The following is a 20,503-nucleotide window of genomic DNA, read 5'->3' as shown; positions in this document are numbered from 1 at the left end:
CTAGGGGAAACAGAAGGCCAGCATTCTCTTTGACTTATTAAATAGGAACCCCTGTCATTGGACCTGGATTTCTTTGAGACCTAGCATCTCTGAACAAAACCTTCTTTAGACACCACTGATAAGTAGTTTAATCTCAACAGTCCCTTGTCACCAGGAGTTGCCCCAGGTGTTCTAATTTGATCTGATATCATAGAGGTAGATGGCATATGTCAAAGAGTTGGTACCAATAAAACATTTGTGACCGATTTTAATCAAATAAGAGATATACAAAGAGTGACACTTAGGTCAGCTCTATATAGAGTTGATTATATATTTTAATTACTCAGAATATAAATAAACAATTAAATACAAATATATAAATATATCTTCTTATATAAATCTTGTAAGATGCAAAGATTAAAACAACTTGCCAAGCTAATGGCATATTAAAATCATTAGTATCTTTAACATTTTGAAGTTGTGTTTATGTAATCCTAATTGTATCATGGTATTCTCTTTAAATAAAGAATAAATGCCCTGACTATTAACAATAGTTAACAACTACAATAATGCCTCTTAATGAAGAAAATGTCTTAGACATTGATCACATGAAGAATACATCTGTAAACATCCATAGAAGTGTACTTCATCATATCTGCCAGGATGATTGCCAAACCACTAGCCACAATAAACCTTTCTTTCTTTTAAATTTATTTTCTTGGATTTTTTTCACAACAAAAGACATTATGAAATTTTGAAGTAATAAATAAAACTTATTCAAATCTGTGTTCTATACCATAGCATAATATTTGACACAGAATAATCACAATGATAATATAGTGTTTTAGGGAAGAGCCATTTTAATCTACACATTTAGAAAACCAAATCATATATAAAATGTACTAAGTTAGGAAAATTTTTCTTTTAACAACTTGACGGTTTCATATTAACTGTCTTTTTATCAAATTATTGAAACCATAAATATTTCAAAATTTTAATTCTTTGGATTTTTAAATATATGTATGTATGTACATACATATATATTCAAATATATATCAAACGCATAGTCTGGCAATACAGAAACTGCATTTTTAATACACTGTTGTTTTTATGGCAACCCACCCTTAAAACCTCATTCTAGTTTTGGAGAGGTTTTTGCCTCTCCAAAGGAATAAAAAGAAAAGAAAAGAAAAAAAACCTTTGGGAATTAGTGCATTTTGGATTTGAAAGCATTGGTTTAGGAATATTCAAACTGAGCTGCTATGAATATTTCTATGCTTTGCTGCTGAGATCCCTTTTCTGCCCTGTAATTTCACATGTAGCCTATCAATAATGGCTCCTCACAGATTAGTTGTCATGTAGAAATAATGCAGAAGCTGCTATTGTTTAGTGGCTATTGTGCCCAAGCATGAAGACTTCAGTGACACTGGGGTCTGCTCTGGCCTTGTGGGGTTCCAATGTCTGTCTATTCTCTGTATACAGAGATAGCCCAAATGGTATTTCCTTTGTGTGGATACCTTTGCTTCAGAATAGGATGAAGGATGACAAAATTTCTCCTTTCCTCCTGTTGCTGTTTGCAGTCAAAATAATAATCAGCAGAACACAGAGTTGTGCCAGCCTTCATTCCTCATTAAACCACTGATTCTTGGGATGCAAGGAGCAGCTCTGTTTTCCTCACCAAACATAAATGACCCATTTTTGGACACTGGAAGTGAATCCAAAGGACTGGAACTTAACCTGAAACCGAATCTGTTTCAATAAAGCATAAATATTTGAAAGCATTAATGATCTAATTGTCAATCATAAATATGGCATTCTACCACAATATGTGGTTTAGAAAATGTTTTTTCTTCCTCTTGACTTATCCTGAGTTGGGTATCTATGCTTCAAGTGACAATGTATGCTTCTGCAACATAACACAATAAACTGGGTGGCTTACGAACAACAAACATCTATTTTCTTCACAGTTCTATGAGCTGGGAAGGGCAAAATCAAGGCACCAATAAATAGCATGTTCAATGAGGGCCACTTCAACATGGATGGTGTATCTTTCCTGTGATAATGAATGCTCAGATTATAGCTATAGTAACATTTCAATTTAAAATATATTAAGAAGTATAAAATGGTTGACTGATATTGTTGTCCTTCCTATGCGGTAGCAAACCACTTTGACTCCTTCAGTCCTTTCTCTAACTCCTTCTTAGGGTCCCAGTGCTCAGTCCAATGGTTAGCTGCAAGCATCCTCATCTGTATCAGTAAGGCTCTAGCAGAGCCTCTCAGGAGACATCCATATCTGGCTCCTGTCAGCAAGTACTTCTTGACATCAGCAATAGTGTCTGGGTTTGGTGGATGCATATGGGATGGGTCCCCAAGCAGGGCAGTCTCTGGATGGTCTTTCCTTCAGTCTCTACTCCACTCTTTGTCCCTGTATTTCCTCCCATGAATATTTTGTTCCCCCTTCTAAGAAGGACTGAAGCATCCACTTTTTGGTCTTCCTTCTTCTTGAGCTTCATAGGTCTGTGAACTGTATTAACCAACCAGACACCCCAAAGCTCCCAGGAACTAAACCACCAACAAAAGAGTAGGCATGAAGGAATCAATGGCTCCAGCCACATATGTAGTAGAGAACGGCATTGTCTGGCATCGATAGGAGAAACCCTTGGTCATGTGAAGGCTTATTTCCCCAGGGTAGAGGAATGCCAGGTTGGTGAGGAGTGGGTTGGAGGGGGAGCATCCTTAGAGAACCAAGGGAAGGGAGTATGGGAGAGGGAGGAACTGGGAAAGGGAATAACATTTGAAATGTAAATACATAAAATATCCAATTAAAATATGCAAAAAGGAAGTTAAAATGGAGGAGGAGGAGAAGATGCGATGATAGCTTTAACTATACCGACAAAACTGGACAGTGTAAGTGATAGGATTGGGCTTTCCTCTCTCAGGCATGAACAATGAATGAGGACCATCTCCAACTTTGTCAGAAAGAATACTTTGTTACTTTTCACTGAAAGTTAGAAATTGTTCAAAACCAAACCCAAATCTGATACTACAAGTGAGCGAATTAAATATAAATCCCATTTTTAACCTCTCAGTGTTTCTTGTAGTACTTCTCTGACATTTACAGAGGAAAGTGAAAATTTTAGGTATAAATATTGGATGAAATTCAAAGAATACCAAAATTCTCACACCGAGAACCTCTTGTCTCAGTAGATTTATTTCTCTCTACAAAAAAGTGTGTGACATTGTGAGAAACAAAACAAAACAACAACAAAAATAGACTTTCTTCATGACCCACCACATCAACTGTCACGTCTTTCATATCTTTTAAACATTCAACTAGACCCAAGTTTTGAGAAAAATACAAAGTCTAACCCTGAAAAGTATATTATACAAGTAAAAATAATTTTCACAATTTGTATCAGTGCAAACTGGAGAGAGAGTATGTAAGAAATCATTAGGAATAAATTCTAAGACAGAAAGGAATGTATCACTGAATTCATCTAAGCCACCTGACTTACAGTTCTGACTTGGAATTCAATTTACTGCCTTAAAAATAGTAACAATCCTAAAAGCTTTATATTGGTTAGAATTCTCCAGAGACAAAGCAGGTGGTGGTAAGAAAAAGACAAATGATAGGTGACTTATTAAAGGGATTTGCAGATGTAATAATGGGGATTGGTTAGCTCAAAGATAAACCACTCCATTGAGGACCCAGAGGTGCCTTTGGCATGCCTTACTCCAAATTTAAAGGCATCAGAACTAGGGAAGTAATGTAATTTAATTTAACTCGATCACGTGAATGATTTGAGAACCTGGGGAACAGATGATACAAGACCTGGAGGCCAAAGGCCAGTGACTAGAAAATTCTTATGTTCAAGGACTTTAGCAATCACTAGCCCCAGGACAGAGAGATATGGGAAGAAGGGGAAGCAAAAGAAAGTAGAGGATGAGACCTAAGGAGAAATTGGTGAGGAGAAGCAAAAGGATGTGGAAAATGGAGAGGGCAAGAAAAGATGAGAGAATGTTGGTAGTAATATGGGTTATAAAAACTGTGCATGAGGTGCTTAAGATAGGAACAAGGGTTCTACCAGGAATCTGGCTAAATTTCCTTTATGTTGCATTCTGAAAAAGAATCTGGCTGTTTTATACATGTCCTGAAATCTGAGTGATGTTAAATGTGCAAGTAACATTTATTTGACAAATGAATTATAAGACGGTGTACAATTTAGGCTGAGGCTGCATGGCTATGGCCACTTCTGGCATGTTTCTATTATGAATCAGGACCGAAATATGAAGCAAAATGAAATGGAAAGTATGTAGGCTGGCAAGGAAAGGAGCATGGCATCTCTAAAGCCACAGACAATGGGAAGAGAAAAAGCAATCATAATTGCTGGAGAGAAATACCTTTGAAGAAAATCTACTCACTGCCCCAAAGGCAGCATGAAAGTATCTTAAAGACTACAAAGATTCCTGGGAGTGAAAATTTAAACTTCTTTGACTACAATGTCACTGAAAAGATAGTGTCTGAAAATAAGGTTCCATTTGGATGTCTTGGAAAGGGTTGTGAGCAAAGTGCTTTTCTGGGTTTAGTGTCACAGTACCTGAGAGGTTGCTACAACTGTGGTCCAAATTGGCCCACATGTTAGCAAGCCAAGCAATGTATAATAGACACAGACCACTCTGGGTAGGCTTTGAACAGGCCATGAAATAATAGCTTAAGTTCTAATGGAAACTCAAGGATATCGGTGCTATCAGGACTGTGAAGATAGGTGTAGGCATCAAATGGGGTAGCCTAAGAGAGAAGTCCCTAGTGCTGCAAATGGCAGAGTGGTAGAGAAAACCTATGTCAACCTGTTAGAGGTCAAACAATATCTCATGTTCTGTTGGGAAACCCTGCTAGTTATGGTCGAAGTCTACCATGTCCAGATAGCTCCACTGAGCTTTGCACAAAATGGAAGACTCCCTTTTCCAGCAGGGCTCCCTCTTCCCTATCTTATCTGGGGAGCCCAACCCCCACACCGTACCTGAGTAATCCTTGATGGAAATTACAGGTTTTACTTCTGGAATGCCTCTCCATGCAAATGACGTATCCCCAGAGCCTTCAATAAAACTTCACCCTAAAAAGAACCCCTTCCCACTTTTCAAGTTTATATAGTCCTCTTCACCCAATAAAGTATACAAGCTGTTTCACGAATATCCTCTAAGAAAGCTGCTTTGTAAAAAGAGCTGTAACACTGAAGAGCTCTAACACTGAACTCTTTCAAGAACTCCTCCTGATGTTCGCTTCCAGACCAGGATCCTGCTGGCCCACCTGGTTGGGACTTTGCTTCATCCTTTCCCTCTCAGTGTGGGTCAGGGAACAGACATCCCAAGGGAAGACATAGACTACTCTATCCTTCTCCACCTGCTGTGCAGAAGCACCTGGATGCTCCAAAGGAAGAAGCAATAAAAGGAACCACAATGTTCTAAATTAGAACATTTGTTGTTTGTCCTATAACGGCTCAGTCTTATTTTGCCTGATCTCCCCTTGATATTATTCCAGTTTCCCTTTAGTGGTGAGAAAGTTCATATTGTACCATCACGTGTTGGAATTATGCAATGATCTTTTATTTCACAGGACTCAGAGCTAGTGGATGTCCATGAGCTTCTTTGAGTGAGCCAGGAGGAAATTGTTATGTTTTAAACTCTCCCCACGTTCCTGTTTTAAAGGTCTAATCCCCTTCTTGTGGCATTATTTCAAAAGGGGTGAGTTTTTGTAGACAGGGCACAGCTGTAAGAAATAGGTTACTAGGTGATAACCATGTGCGATCGCAGCCGGCACTCTTTGCTTCATGTTGCCATACACCATGTAAACAACTCTCATCTCAAGTTCCTACCACCACTGATGGAGCTCTGTCTACTTCCATGTCTTGCCCAATCCAGTCGACTAACATACTCTGAAAGATTAAGGGAAAATAAGTCTTTGCTTCAGTCATTTGTTTCTACAGAGTATTTGGTCACAGTACTTAAAAGGTATCATGAGTTCAGCAACTTATTAACTGTAAGTCTTTCCCTAGCATAATAGCTTTCCACAGGGAGAACACAAAGCTATTTTTAGGCACACTGATTACATTGCCAAACATTTTTCAAGGAAAATGTAGTAATTTGTTCTAACTGGGTAGATACTTATGCTGGATCTAAATTTTCCTCCCTGCATGTAAGAATTTTGCTTAGTTTGCAATGCTTCTATAAGGAGGAAAAAATAATAATTGTGCAAAACTATAAACTGATAATGTCACCTGGTCATATAAAGTTTATTTCATAAAATAAAGAAGCAAAACATAGGATGACCTTAATGGCTAACATAATTTAGTTACTCATATGGATACAGAGCACAGCAAGCTTAAGCTGGTAGGCTCACATCTAAGAGAGTGTCCATTAATGTTCAACTTTTGATATTTATGCTTTTAACTGACCCATGGTTTTTTAATAATGAAGGAAACTCAGTGGTTTGTTTTTAATAAATAGGATAGTTTAATGGATGAGTTCTTCACAAATGAAATGTGAAATCTGCCTTAGTAGTCTCTCAGTGGTCTTCTTAGCTTGTTTACAGTGAGGATTGTAGATACCACGTTAGAGACCAACCGGGCAAGGAAGTGAGGGACTCAACATCAAGTGGGGAAGTGATGCTCGCAGCCTAACAGTTTGCAAAAAGCTGCATCAAATCAAGCACCTGAACTTAAAAGTTTATTCTCCAATGGAATGCTCATATAACTATATCCCAATAAACAATTTTTTAGACTTAGAGAGAGATGAAGGAAAATCATCAATTTAGCCATTGCCTGATTTATAATGTACAGAAAATATGAGAGAATAAATATCTTGTATTGTAGTTGGCTAGGTAGTGCTGGTTTGTTATACAGCAGCATGCACCCAATACTCTCAGAACCTGGGATGTGCCCTAGGGATTCTCTTTATACTCTTGTAATATAACTTAACATGAAAGCAAGATGGCTAATAATGCAGATAACCTTCAACATTTGAGGTGTTAGTGAGGACATGGAGGCTATAATATAAGGAATAAAAAAAATGTAACAACATAAAAACTGTCCATGGGGTACTGGAGAGATAGCTCAGCAGTTAAGAGCACTGGTTCCTCTTCCCAAGGATGCAGATTCAATTCCCAGCACCCAATGCTGCTTCACAACCCTCTGAAATTACAGTTCCACACAATCTAATGCCCTCTTCTGGCCCCAAAAAACACTGCATGCACATGGTACACATACTGACATAAAAATAAAGACTAAGAAGATATGTATTTTCTTTTATTTGTTCACGTTCATTATTGGTATAAATATATATATATATATATAATGAATGCAGACTTTAATATGCAAAGTATTTAGAATCAATCACATTAATACATAAAAGGAAAAGCAATACAAAATAAACGTCAACATTTTATGAGTCCTCCAGAGAATTGAGGTTGTGGTATAACAACTACCCCAAAAATCAAAGAAGTGGGAAGAGGTTGCCCCAAGGAAAAAATTAACAATTGAAACCTACCTATCTGGAATAGATGCCAGTGGAGCCATAATCTTTGAGTATGAATGTGACGCCCTGCTAGAGGCTGACTATAATCAAATAGAAAGTGGGAAACCATAAGTGTCCACAAGCTTTGATCGGCTTTTTCTCCCAGAATCCTACAAAGTCTCTAGTAGAGAATCTTTGGACAATCTGAAAGCAGCTGTGGAGTGGACAAAGAAACCACTGAAGTGTAAGCCTAGGGTTTTTCCATAATAAATAATTGTTCTCCAGAAGAAAGTTCTTTATGAAAACCAGCAGGAAAGGAAAATTTCTTCCACTGAAACCTGCTACAGACTCCCTTTTTACCTAATGTGCCTGGAGATGAATGACATAGAAAGTAAAGAGAAAAAAGGAAGAATCATGAAATAGGGAGGGGCATGAGAAATCTATAATAGTCACTATGAAACTTTTATAAACATCACAGTGTTGAACTTAGGTCCACTAAACTACTAACCATTTTTAATATTATAGAATACTCACTATTCACATACTGTCAGTCCCCCAACAACCTTTCAGCATGAAAATGGTGGAATGCATACCAGAGAGCTCCAATATACAGATTCTGAGAAGAATTTGGGGAAACCTAATATAAAAAGTTAATTTAGAAGAAAAAAGAGACATTTAAAGACTGTGGAACTACTTTTATAGGTGTTTATTGATTATTTGAGTCCAGAACATACACCATTAAAATTCAAGATGATCATCAGAACCTCCTGCAACTAATGAAACAAATACAGAGATCCAGAGCCAAGCAATATGCAGAGAGTGATAGACCTCAAAACACTCACGAATTAAAAGATTTCTTCATCAAATTCCCTTCTACTAGGTCCAGGGAACCCCACAGAAGCATAAGCATAAAGAATGTAAGAGCTAGAAGGCATTAGGCAAACAGGCCTTCCATACACAGCAGAATCAATGCACATTTGAACTCAGAGAGACATGTGAACTCAGAGGCGGCATGCAATATTTGGTACATGAGTCTGCACCAAATGGGGTCCTGGAGCAGAAAACGGGGAAACATACGCCCATTCATAACTCAGAAGGTATTTCCAATCAATAACCTCCTACAAATGAGAAATTACTTTGCTCCAAGGTAGTCTCACTGGGGAAACAAATTCCTCTTAAGTGTAGACTGCATGGCCAGCAGTAGATGGCCAACAGAAAATTCTCTTAATTGTGTTTTTGAAGGTTCCTGTTCTCATAATGCCATGTCAGATTTTTCTATTTTGTGTGTGTGTGTGTGTGTGTGTGTGTGTGTACGCGCGTGCGCACGCGTGCTCACGTGTGCATTTTTATCTATTTGTTCTACAGGTTTTGCATATATATTGTGGCTTCCAGTTTTGTGGCTTTATGGGGTTCCTGAGTGTGCAAGCTAGTGGGTAAATATATATATATATATATATATATATATATATGTTTGGTTTTGCTTTACCTTATTTTATTATATTATATTTTATTTTATCATTATCCCTTAGTAAGTTGTTTGTTTACCAAGGAGAGACAAAATAGGGGTGGTTATTGATAGGAGGGGAGGAGGTAAAAATTGAGAGTAGTAGAGGGAGAAAAACCATAATTATAACATACTGGATGAAAAAAATGTATCTTCAATCAAAAGAAAAAGTAAAAAAACCAGGATTGCCAATATAACGTCATATTATTCTTGTTTAGACCTTGCTTTTTAAAAGTAGATTCATTTATTTTTATGTTGATGAACATTTTGTCTTCCATATGTCCAGGCACAATGTGTGATTAGTGCATGCAGAAGCCAGAAGAGGGCATTGGGTTATCTAGAACTAAAGTTACAGATGGTTATGAGCCACCATGTTGGTACTGGGAATCAAACCTGGGTCTTTTGCAACATCAATTATATTTAACTGCTGAGAGATTTCTTTAGCCCCTAGACATTTTCGTTTTAACTTTAAAAGCAATTTGTCTTCAAGTTGGGTGTAGTGGTGCATGCCTTTAATCCCAACATTTAGGAGGCAGAGACAAATGGATTTCTGTGAGTTCGAGATCAGCCTGGTCTACATAGCAAGTTCCAGGACAGCCAAAGGTATTTAGTGGGACTCTGTTTTGAAACCTTCCCTTGAAAATATCCTCAGGGATATATAACAATTTCAAACTAAACCCCCTAGGTTACAGTGAGTACAGCTAATTTTTACTATATGTATAATACAAAGCCTTCTCTCCAAATGACAGATAAAATAGAAAAGGTATTCTATGGTTCCTTTTCGACAGGGACTATGCCCCTGATCAGCACAGAAGTTTAAAAGGGATGATAATCAGTCTTTATCTCTACAAAATAACTTGAGGGACCAGGGGTGTTAGTGGAGAGTTGTGACTGGGGGCAATGGGAGATAGGGCACTAAGAAAGAGACACATCAAGATTGACATATTTTAAGATGTATTACTACTTTTAAATATATGTATACTTTAAATATGTATATAATTATGTGTTTGTATATAAAAGAAGCCAATGGGTAAAAATGTTGAAAAACTCTCCCCATTAGAGCTACCTGTAAGAAAACAGCTTGTGCGATACAAATAGCCAATGGAATTTCTCTGAGAGGATGCAAGATAAGTGATTTATAAAGTCTCACTATGTTTTTCTGGTACCTAGTAGGCTATTAAAGTTTCTATTCTTTTTAAACTCTTTAGGTCATTTCTCCACTATGAAATATTATTTTCCATAATAAATTGTTGATATGTTGCCATCATATGTAATCCACAGTCTAATTCTTTATTCCAGGTGACAAGAACCCACAAGTTTCAACTGGTTTCTTCTGTACTCACGTCAGATCCATGTTTATATAACACTGCAACTACAGTAAGTATTAACATTGGACAACTCTAAGCTAAACACACACACACACACACACACACATATATATATTTTTTTTAAATAAAAATCCATTGTCCTCTGTTTCTATTATTCTGTATATATATCCAGCTTTAAAAAAACACTGAAATGCTTGCTAAAAGTCAGAAACATTAAAAATTAGAAATAAGAACAATTTTAGCACTTTGAAGAGAAAGAATTATACCCTAATTCAGGTATGACCAGGATGTTAGAGTTATTAGACAGAAAATAAAATATTTTGAAAAAATATTGTGAAGACCATAATGTAGTAACCATAAACAAACAGAAAACCAAAAATCCACAAAAACTCTCAGGGACAAATTAATAATGTTACCGAATAAGGAAACTCTAAGAAGTAGTAAGAACAGAAGGTCGTCATTGAGCTACTTTCGCAGAACTAAAGACTGCCCCCATGAACTTAATGGACAAGCACTTACTGTAAATGTGACATTTATTTGCCAGATGTAATTTTTGTCTCAACAGGCTTACTGATGAATAAGATCATCCTTGCCAACTCTTTCTGAACTCTGGTTGGCTGGCTCAACTCAGCTGTTCTGGCTCAAACTCCTCTTCAAGCTGACTGATTCATATTCTTACCTTTGTACTGAATTGCTCTGCTTGGCCTCAAACTAACTCTGACAATTTGTTCTTATCATCTGGTTCCTTCTTATTCTCTGGCTTCAACTGCCTCTGCTGACCTGCTCTGAACTGAGTGATCTCACAAATGGACTCACCTCTACTGCACTACACTCACTGTACTGACCCCCAAGTCACTCTCATCCTTAACTTGTGTTGCTCTCAAAGAGCTTCTCTTTCCTGTGCTCTTCTTCCTGAGAGTTGGGAAGATCCTATCTTTGACTCACTGTGTTAAGTTTGTCTCTGATTCATCATTTTGACAGCCCAGCAATTAGATGCCACCGTTTGGGATTAGAGGTGTGTACCAAAGGTGTTTCTATATCCCAATCATAGGGTTAAAGGTATGTGCCTTGTCTGCATTCCAGCCAAATCATACAGAGAGTATGTCTTTAGATGTGACCACTGCTGCAACAGCTCTTGCTGGATTAAAATTCCTCTACAATTTAATGTATGGAAAAGTTACAAGAATACTAGTGGAAAGATGTTATAGGCTTGAAATAGACTAGTGGACTTCTCTTAAACTGAAATTCAACCCTAAAGAGGAAAAAAAGAAGTATCAAGAACAATAGGGTAATAACACAGCATATGGAACATACATGTGAGCACAAGAAAGAGAGACACAAAGACACTTTGAAGCAACCATCATGGAGAACATTTCAAACATTAAATTGTTGGCCCAGAAATTCAGAGAATACAAAGACAGATGAATATCAAAAGAATATATAGACTAAAATATAACTGTTGATAATTCTAGTCAAAATGCTATTGGAAGTGCTGTATTAACTTCAAATAATAAAGGCAACAAAATACAAAATACTATTGTCTTATTGGGGTTTTATTTCTACGATAAAACATTATAACCAAAAGCATTATGGGGAAGAGAGGGTTTACAGCTCTAAGGTCTCAGTCCATCACTGAGGGAAGACAGACCAGAAACTTGAGCAGGAAAGGAATAAGCAGGCAGCTAGAGATAATGCAGAGACCAATGGAGGGTTTCTGCTTACTGGTTTGTTCACTAATAGTTTGTTCAGTCTCTTTTCTTAGAGAACTCTGAAACACCTTTGCAGGGATAGTACTACGCAGAGTGATATGGGCACTAGAAAGTACACCAGAGGTTTGCCCACAGGCAAACCCGATGCTGCCATGTCCTTAATTGAGGTTCTATATTCCAGAATGACTGTAACCTGTATTATGAAGGTTAAAAAGAGGGATTATAAAAATAGATAGATAGATAGATAGATAGATAGATAGATAGATAGATAATCAACTCATGCAATTGAAAGGAAAAACAGACCTTTTTATAATTTTACCCCATTGGGATTCTCCTGTTTCAGTCATGGAAGTATTTCAAGTTTCAAAACTAGGTAAAAGGAACATGTATATATGCAAAAATTCTCAATTTTTAGACAGGCCTAATAACATAGCAATTTGATTGAGTGTTTAACGACAGACTTGTTAAATCCTCCTAACATGGTCTACTTCAAACTACCAACATGATATATCCAAATACAGCGCTTTGAATCTAAAGAAGTCCCATTGCTGGTGGAAGTGGAACCTTGTACAGTCACTTTGGAAATCAATATGGTGATTTCTCAGAAAACTGATAATCAGTCTATTTCACGATCTAGCTATGCCACTGCTGGGCATTTACCCAAAGTAGGCTCTATCATAAAATAAGAATTACTTGTTCAACTATTATGTTCATAGAAGCTTTATTTGTAATAATCATACACTATAAAACACTTAGATTTCCCTCAGCCTAAAATTGGATAAAGAAAATGCTCCACATTTACACAATGAAGTGTTTGTTACTCAGCTGTTTAAAAAAAAAAGCATGAAATCTGCAAGTAAATATATAGAGTTAGAAAAATTCATCCTGAGTGAGATAAAAACCCAGAAAGACAAATGTGGTGTGGACTCACTTTTAAGTGGCTATTAGCTGTGCAGTAAAGGTGACCATGCTACAATCCACAAACCTTAAGTAACAAGGCTGGTTCAAGGGGCAACCCATGAATCTCCCTGGGAAGGGGAAATCAAATAGTGAGGTTTGGATTGGATATGGGAACAGGAGGGATCAGGTAGAGGAGGATGGAGGGAGAGAGTATTGAGAGAGATAATCCTAACCAGAGGACATCTCTGAGACAGGCTAGAAACCTAGTGCCATGGAAGCTCCCAGGAATCTACAAGAGTGACCCCTAGCTAAGACTCCTAGCAGTGGGGGATACAGAACCTGAACTGGCAATCTTCTGTAACAAGGCAAAACTTCCAGTGGAGGGATAGGGACACCAACCCAAATACAAACCTTCAATGTACAATTTGTCCCATACAAGATGTGCTGAGGTAAAAGTGGTACAGAACTTGTGGGAATAGCCAACCAATGACTGGTCCAGCTTGAGAGGTAATCTATGTCTGAAACTGCCTGGGGAGTCAGACCCCAGACTGGATAGTCCAGTGACCTAAGATAGAGTAAAAATAAAAGTCAATGAAATGATTTCTAGTAATATTATACTTATAGATCTGTGCCCTGCTCAACTGTCATCAGGGAGGTCTCATTCAGCCAAACGTTAGACAGAGCTCAGGGAATTTTGCTGAAGAGGGCGAAGAAAGATTATAGGAGCCAGGGGATTCAAGGAAACCACAAGAAAGGACACCACAGATTCATTTAATCTAGGTTCATAGGGGCCCACAGAGACTGGACGGTCAACCATGACAGTTCAACAGCATGAGACTGACCTAGGCACTATGCACATAGGTAACAGTTATATAGCTTGATCTTTTGGGGGAGCTCCTATCAGCACGAGCAAGATCTGTTTCTGGCTTTTTTGCCTGCTTTGGGGACCATTTTTTTCATACTAGGTTGCCTCATCCATCTATAAAAAGTGGGGTAAGTGTCTCGTCTTATTGCAACTTGAAATGCCATGTTTGGCTGCTTGGGAAGGCAGCACTTTCCTAAAGAAATACAGAATAGGAGTGAATGGAAGGGATCATAGGGGAAGTGAGGAGGAGGATGTGGGGAGGGGAAACTACAGCCAGAATGTAAAAAAAAAAAAATAGTAGTAATAATGAGAGAGAGAGAGAGAGAGAGAGAGAGAGAGAGAGAGAGAGAGAGAGAGAGAGAGATCCTGTAGTCTCAGGAGAACTCGTCAAACTCAACAGGATGAAGTGTAAGAAATAGCAGGAAAATTAAAAAAAAAAATTTCCTAAAGCAAACTTGGGATGAAAAAATACTTTTTAAATGTTTAAGGTGAAGAAAGAGTTATTGTTGGAAGACAAGTAATATGATTCTTTTTTTCATATTATAGTTGTATGCTTAGCTATTTTTTTATTCAGTGTAAAGTTTTCTTTGTAAAAGTACAAAAAAATCCAATTAACATGAGAGGGAAACAGAAGGTAAGTCACTTGCAAACAAGTATATTTTCTAATGACAGTCAACATCATCGAAAATAGAAGTAATGAAATGAAAGACATCAGATATTAAACTATATTGGAGTATATTTGAGTTTTGAAGACTAGATATAGACTAAAACACCAAAACTAGAAATGAATGTTACAGGAAAAACAGTTAAGTAACACTGGGAAAAAATAGCTCCTAGAAAGAGAAAATAAAGTGGGCAAAGAGATACTAAGTTGCAATAAAAATGATGATGTTCTTAGATACTGGGGCTCTGAAGAGATGAAGGGCACTAGGTTATGATAAAGATATGACTGAAAAAGAGCGTGTAACAAGCAATCCTATATTTCTAGATTTTAGGACTAATTTAAAAGAAAACTATGTTCCCTATATAAAGTTATAATGGAAACATGTAATTAGCATGTAGCTGAAAATACTTAATACACAAAATGTAATAAAATACAAAGTTGAATTAAAAATAATTGTATAGATTATGGATTAAAATATTAAAATATAAAATTTATCTATATAATATATAAAACATAAATTCTTGTAATTATAAAGTTCTTAAAATGCTGGAAAGATACAATATGAATATATGTGAGGAAATTTTAAGATACACAAAACTTAAAAATTTATTTTATTATAAAAAAGTGACAAAAATGGTAATTTCTTTTTTTTTTTTTTTTTTTTTTTTTTTTTTTTACATCTGCCACTTCATTTATTGTTTTTATTTGCAGGAGGAGTTGAAACAAAAATTTAAGGGTGTTTTTTTCCTCTCCCCTAAACATGAATCATTCAAGTAAAACCAATTTAACTATTGAAATTAGCAAAGTAAAGGGCAGTATGCAGGGCAACCTAAGAGCGAAGGCTGAGGGAGGAGGGTGCAGTGGGTATCCAACAGATACACGGATGCAGTGGTTCACCTGCTGGGGACCGCGACGCCACCCCGGAAGGCAAGCACAAGAACCCTTTAATGAGAATGCCCCCCAACATCTGAAAATGTTTCAACCCAAAACATAAGGTTAAAAAAGAAAAAAAGGAAAAACCCAAAAACACACAACCCCACAGACCACCCAGCCATAACCACCATCCTTAATCATAGGCGTCTTTTCATTTTATAAAAAGATTAATAAAAAATATTGAAAAAATTATTTTCTCATCTTATATTTGTAAAGATAATAGAATTCAGAAGTTTCTTAGAAAACCCCGTCCAGAAACTGCCCTCCAGTTTCCATTCCTTTTGCTGAAGACCAGCAGGACTACAAAGTTCGGGATGCTGGAGCTGCTGGTGAGAATGGGAAGCCCAGCCCAGGAGAAGTCAGACAAGAGCAGGGTGCACGGGGAGGCTGGGAGCAACTCCATGTTGTGATACATGGCTGTGTAGAAAGGGGGACACGAGGTGGTCAGAAAGGCCTTAAACTCCTCCTTAACATACAAAACCGGCTGTACAAAAGATCCAAGCAGTTTGGTCCCAAACTGAGGTGAACACTTCAATTTTTATTCACATGCTTTGTTTTCTCTTAGGAATCAAAGTTGCCCAAATTAAAATCTTTATGCTAATATTACTACATATCCCCCGCCTCCCCCCCCAAAAAAAAGAAAAAAGAAAAATATAAGGACTTTTAAAAACTCAGGACAGGAAGAGACTGAAAACCAAATTCCCATTTAGTTCCAAATGAAATGAAATTAAGAAAACTTGGTTTCTAATTGGGGGTGGAGTGGGGATGGGACGACAAAACCAACACAAAGTCCAAGCATCCGCATCCTTCTCCCCACCCTGCCCCACCCCACACAAACGACAGCGGGAGCCCAGTGTGCTCTGCTGGAAACATGGGCCTGAAGGAGGCTCGGTGGCAGCGTCCTCTGTCCAGTGAGACAGCACCAGGGACACACTCTGCTGTAGTGGGATTCTGTGTGGCTAGTGGGTTGTGGGGTGGGGTTTTCAGGATCTTCTTGAGGCTCCTTGTTTAGCTCCACCAGCCTCTCCCAGTGCCTTTCTCCCCGGCAAGGGCTCCATCAAGAGTGGCCCCTACTCAGCTGAAGGTTGTAAACTGTCCTTTGCTTCTCTGTTCTCTGTCCCACTCTCATCGTCTTCAATCTCCCCCTCCTCCCCACTGAACTTGTCATGGGCCCACTTGGGGCTGGTACTGGATTTCCTGAACATGAACCGGCCCCGCCCCCGGGGGAAGGCTCCTCGGCCGCGGCCGCGGCTCATCCACTTGTCGCTGCCCTCGCCTTCCCGGTCGTCATGCAAGTAATACTTCTTACTCTTGGGTGTGTACTCGGGATCCCATTCTTCTTCCCGGCTTCTCTTTTGGAAATCATTGTTGCTGTTGTTGTTATTGTTACCAGAATAGTTTCCTCTGCCCCAACCTCTCCCTTTTGCTCGAAATTGGAAGGTTCCCCGAGCTCTGCCGCCTCTTTCATTCGGACCCACGAAGTCTTTGGTCCCCAATCTGGATTTGTCAAAACCTGTGGTGCTCTCCTCCCTCTCCTCTGCTTCCTCAGGGTATTCCTCTGCTTTGTAGGAGTGAGACGACTGGGAAGAGGAGGAGGAGGACCTAGACCGGTCTCTTGCTCTGCGGTGCTTCTTCTGCTTCTTTGATCCTTTGTGGGTTTTCTCTGTCTTTTCAGTTGATCTTTCTCTTGAGTGGCTAGAGTCTCTGGAATCCACCGACTCTCTTGATTTACCTCGCTTAAGATCTCTCTCCTTATGTTTTTTACGGCGTTCAATATCAAGGCGAAGATCAACAGGATCATCTTTGTACTTTCCTTCAGCCTTGTAGCCAGGTTCCCGTGGACTTTTCAATTCCTCATGAGTCAAACCATGCTTTCTGAATGTACTGGGGGAAATGTCTATCCTCCTGTGTATCTCTGGGCTTTTCTTAGTTTTAGCTGCTTCTTTTTCATTCCCTCTCTTTAGGTATTTAGTAAAGCGCTCATGCAATGTCATTCCAGAGGATCCAAAGTGATGCTCTTTAACATGATGAACAATGGTCACTATGTGCTGGGCAAACAATTCTGAGGGGCTACGCTGCGACTGAGCTGACTGTATGTGCTGGAAAATGGAACGGAATTCCTGCTCCTTTTTGTTGCTATGGACTAGATCCCGACAAAGCTTTCGTTCCTGAGCCAATAAGCCACTGGGTCGTGCAAGGTCCTCATCGAAGGAGTCCATCCGGACATTGACCTGGGCCTCTCGAGTAATGGAAAAGGAAGACTTCCCTGAGGAAAAGTCTCCTTTGTTTCCCAGCTTGTCACGGCTCTCAGAGGTCTTCCTTGGGGGAGGCGATGAACTTTTCTCCTGGACTGCCTTGTATGCAGTCACCCGGAAATTCTTTTCTGGCACAAAGCCCCTGTGCCCACTTTCGCTCCTCTTGGACCCTCCACGTTCCTCCTTTCGGGATCTCTGTGTGAAAGGCTCCCCTTCCAGCTCCTCTGCTTTCCTCTGCTTTTCCTTCCCTGCATGCAGGCTCTCCCACTTGCCTGACTTCTCTTCCTCCTGGTTTTTGCTTGCACCGGCTATGACTTTAGATATAAATTTGGGCTCATCATCAAACTCAGGTTCCTTCCTTCCCTTACTTTTGTCCTTATCTTGTTCATCCATCTCCTCCTTGTGGAAGTCAGCCATCTTTTTCTCAAAGTCATCCCGGAGCTTATACCTTTTGGGTGACTGGCTACCTCGGAAGGGCTTCTCAGTGTCCGTCTTGGGAGCAAATGGATCAGATTTCATTTTGACATCAGCATCAGAGAAGCCCCCTTTCTCCTTCAGCTTCTCTTTATCAGTATTTGTTTGTTTCTGCTCCTTATCCTTCCCATTCTCCGTCTTCTGCTCTTCCAGATACCTTTTTGTGTAGGCTGCTCCTCCCGAAGCAGCACTCTCCTCTTTCTGAGATGAACCATATGCAGAGCCAGTGGCTGGTGGACTCTTACCCACAGGGCTCTTTTTGGATGGACTCAAAGACCCAGAGCCATGGTCAAACGGACCTTGGTGTGCTCCAGACTGATATCCAGCACCGCCTGACATAGATGAGCCCATCTGGGATGCATTAGAAAGAGGAGGACTAGGTTTGGGCACAGGGCTAGGGCGTGGTGACCTTCGCCTAACCACCACAGACTGGAGGGGGCTTTTGAGAGCTGGGCTTCTCTCCCGGGGACTCAGATCAGAAACCGAGGCCCGTGATGCAGAACCAGTGCCATAGGTGGTAGCATCTGGCCATGGCTTTGAGCTCTCAGACCCTTTTATATCTTGAGAGGTGCCTCCAGAAAATGTCTGCTCCTTAGCCTCATCTCCCTGGTTATCACCAGCTGCCTGAGATGGCCGGCTATCCTTGGAAGAGGACTTTTTCTCTTTTGTAGACTTTCGCTTAGATGATTCAACTCTGCTGTGGTTGGAGGACGACCGGGAGGACGAAGAGCGTCTTGACCTGTCAGAGGATGACTTATCCGAGTTCCTAGAATGGCTCCTGGACCTTGGTGAAGGGGACCTTCTCTTGGGGGACCGGGATCGGGAACGGCCCCGATGAGGGCTGTATGCTTGCCGGTAGTTCTGCCAATTAGAACGGTAGTTTCCATAGCCACCTCGGTTATACTGGCCCCATGGATAAAAGCCTCGATTTCGTCCACGGAAGTAATAGGGCCTTCTGTAGCCTCTGTTGTGACCTCGGAAATCTCGATTCTGATATACTCTGGGGTGATTCCTTTCTCTGTTATGAGCTGGAGAATATGATCTGGAACGAGACCTAGAACTCAGCCTGCGCTTCCTTGAACGAGAGACAGATCGGCTTAGGGACCGAGACTTTGAAAACGAACGAGACCGAGATCTGGATGCTGATCTTGACCGAGAAGAGCGAGACCCAGACTTGGATTTGTTTGTTTTTGACATCTTGGAAGAGTTTACACCTTGACTGGCCGAAGCGACTACAGCTGCAGTCTCGCAACGGCACAACCCGCCCGAACCTCGCCCCCGCCCGATAGCGCCTTCTTTCTTGCTAAAATTTATTTATAGTTGACCTTTGGACTGGAGAGTACACAATTCTTGAAATTCCTGAAAAAATAAAATAATCCATTAAAAAAGAGGTTTTTATATTTTATCACAAATTACAGAAGACAGATAAGTACCTTTAATCAAAACAAAACTGGTAAGTGTACATGCCATTAGACTTAACACGGTTATATCAGTTTAAAATAGTATAACAAGATAAGGAAAGTGAAAACAGGAGTTATAAATACAAATGCCAAAATAAAGGATAATATTCAAAGAAGAAATGATAATGTGCTTCATCATTATATAAATTAGTTCTTTAGAAAGAGAAATTTATTACTCTGCTATACTGTTCTAGAAAAAAATAGTCACAATGAAAATAAATATTAAAATACCAAACATTAGCAGATTATAATAAAATATCATTTTATGCTAGAGATTTCAAAAATAATAATAATCAAATATAAGAAAGTAAAATTTGACTAAGTATAGTATAGTATATGTAGTATATCATGTATTATATAACTGGTTCAAGATTAACAGAAATGTCAGAAAAGATGAAGGCAGGCATTCTTAATTTATCCCTAAATTTTGCAGAAATTCCACATTAATTAATCTATTAAACTATCAAAAGTGATGAACAATGCACTCATTTTTTAAGGAATGCATACTTTAGTACTAGAAACAAATGTAATACCCCCAAAGAAAATTCTAGACAAACTAATTTGAATACAACTGTAAAATACTTAAGAGCCAATTGTCATGGCACAAACATATAATGTCAGCAATTGGTAGAATGAAACCAAAGGATCAAAATTCTGAGTCAGTCTAGGCAATATGAGCCCAACACAAGCCTGAGTCCTGGGAAGACAAGTCTCAAAGCCAGGGACTATGGATGTACTCATTGGTGAAGCACTTACATCATGTGCTCATGTCTCTGAGTTTATTCCACAATTCCTTTTCTGCAGTGGTGGGTAGACAGGGATGGAGTGGTAGTGGTGGAACCAGCAGTTCAAGCCTAGTTCAGTAACAAGACTTTGTAATGTGAATCATCACTGTATTGCTGGAGAACAATGCTATGTTCATT

At 39.1% G+C, this 20,503-nt stretch overlaps 1 protein-coding gene across 1 annotated transcript; it reads right to left on the bottom strand.

Moving 5' to 3' along the window:
- Nucleotides 1-15,896: 15,896 nt before the first annotated feature.
- Nucleotides 15,897-19,400, bottom strand: LOC116904993 (thyroid hormone receptor-associated protein 3). Its single transcript, XM_032907676.1, has one exon. The coding sequence runs from the start codon at nt 19,315-19,317 to the stop codon at nt 16,462-16,464; it is 2,856 nt and encodes a 951-aa protein (XP_032763567.1). The 5' UTR covers nt 19,318-19,400; the 3' UTR covers nt 15,897-16,461.
- Between the last annotated feature and the right edge of the window lie 1,103 nt (nt 19,401-20,503).

This window comes from Rattus rattus, chromosome 7 (assembly GCF_011064425.1).
Source record: "Rattus rattus isolate New Zealand chromosome 7, Rrattus_CSIRO_v1, whole genome shotgun sequence".
NCBI classification, from domain to species: Eukaryota; Metazoa; Chordata; class Mammalia; order Rodentia; family Muridae; genus Rattus; species Rattus rattus.
This window is presented reverse-complemented; position numbering and strand designations above follow the sequence as displayed.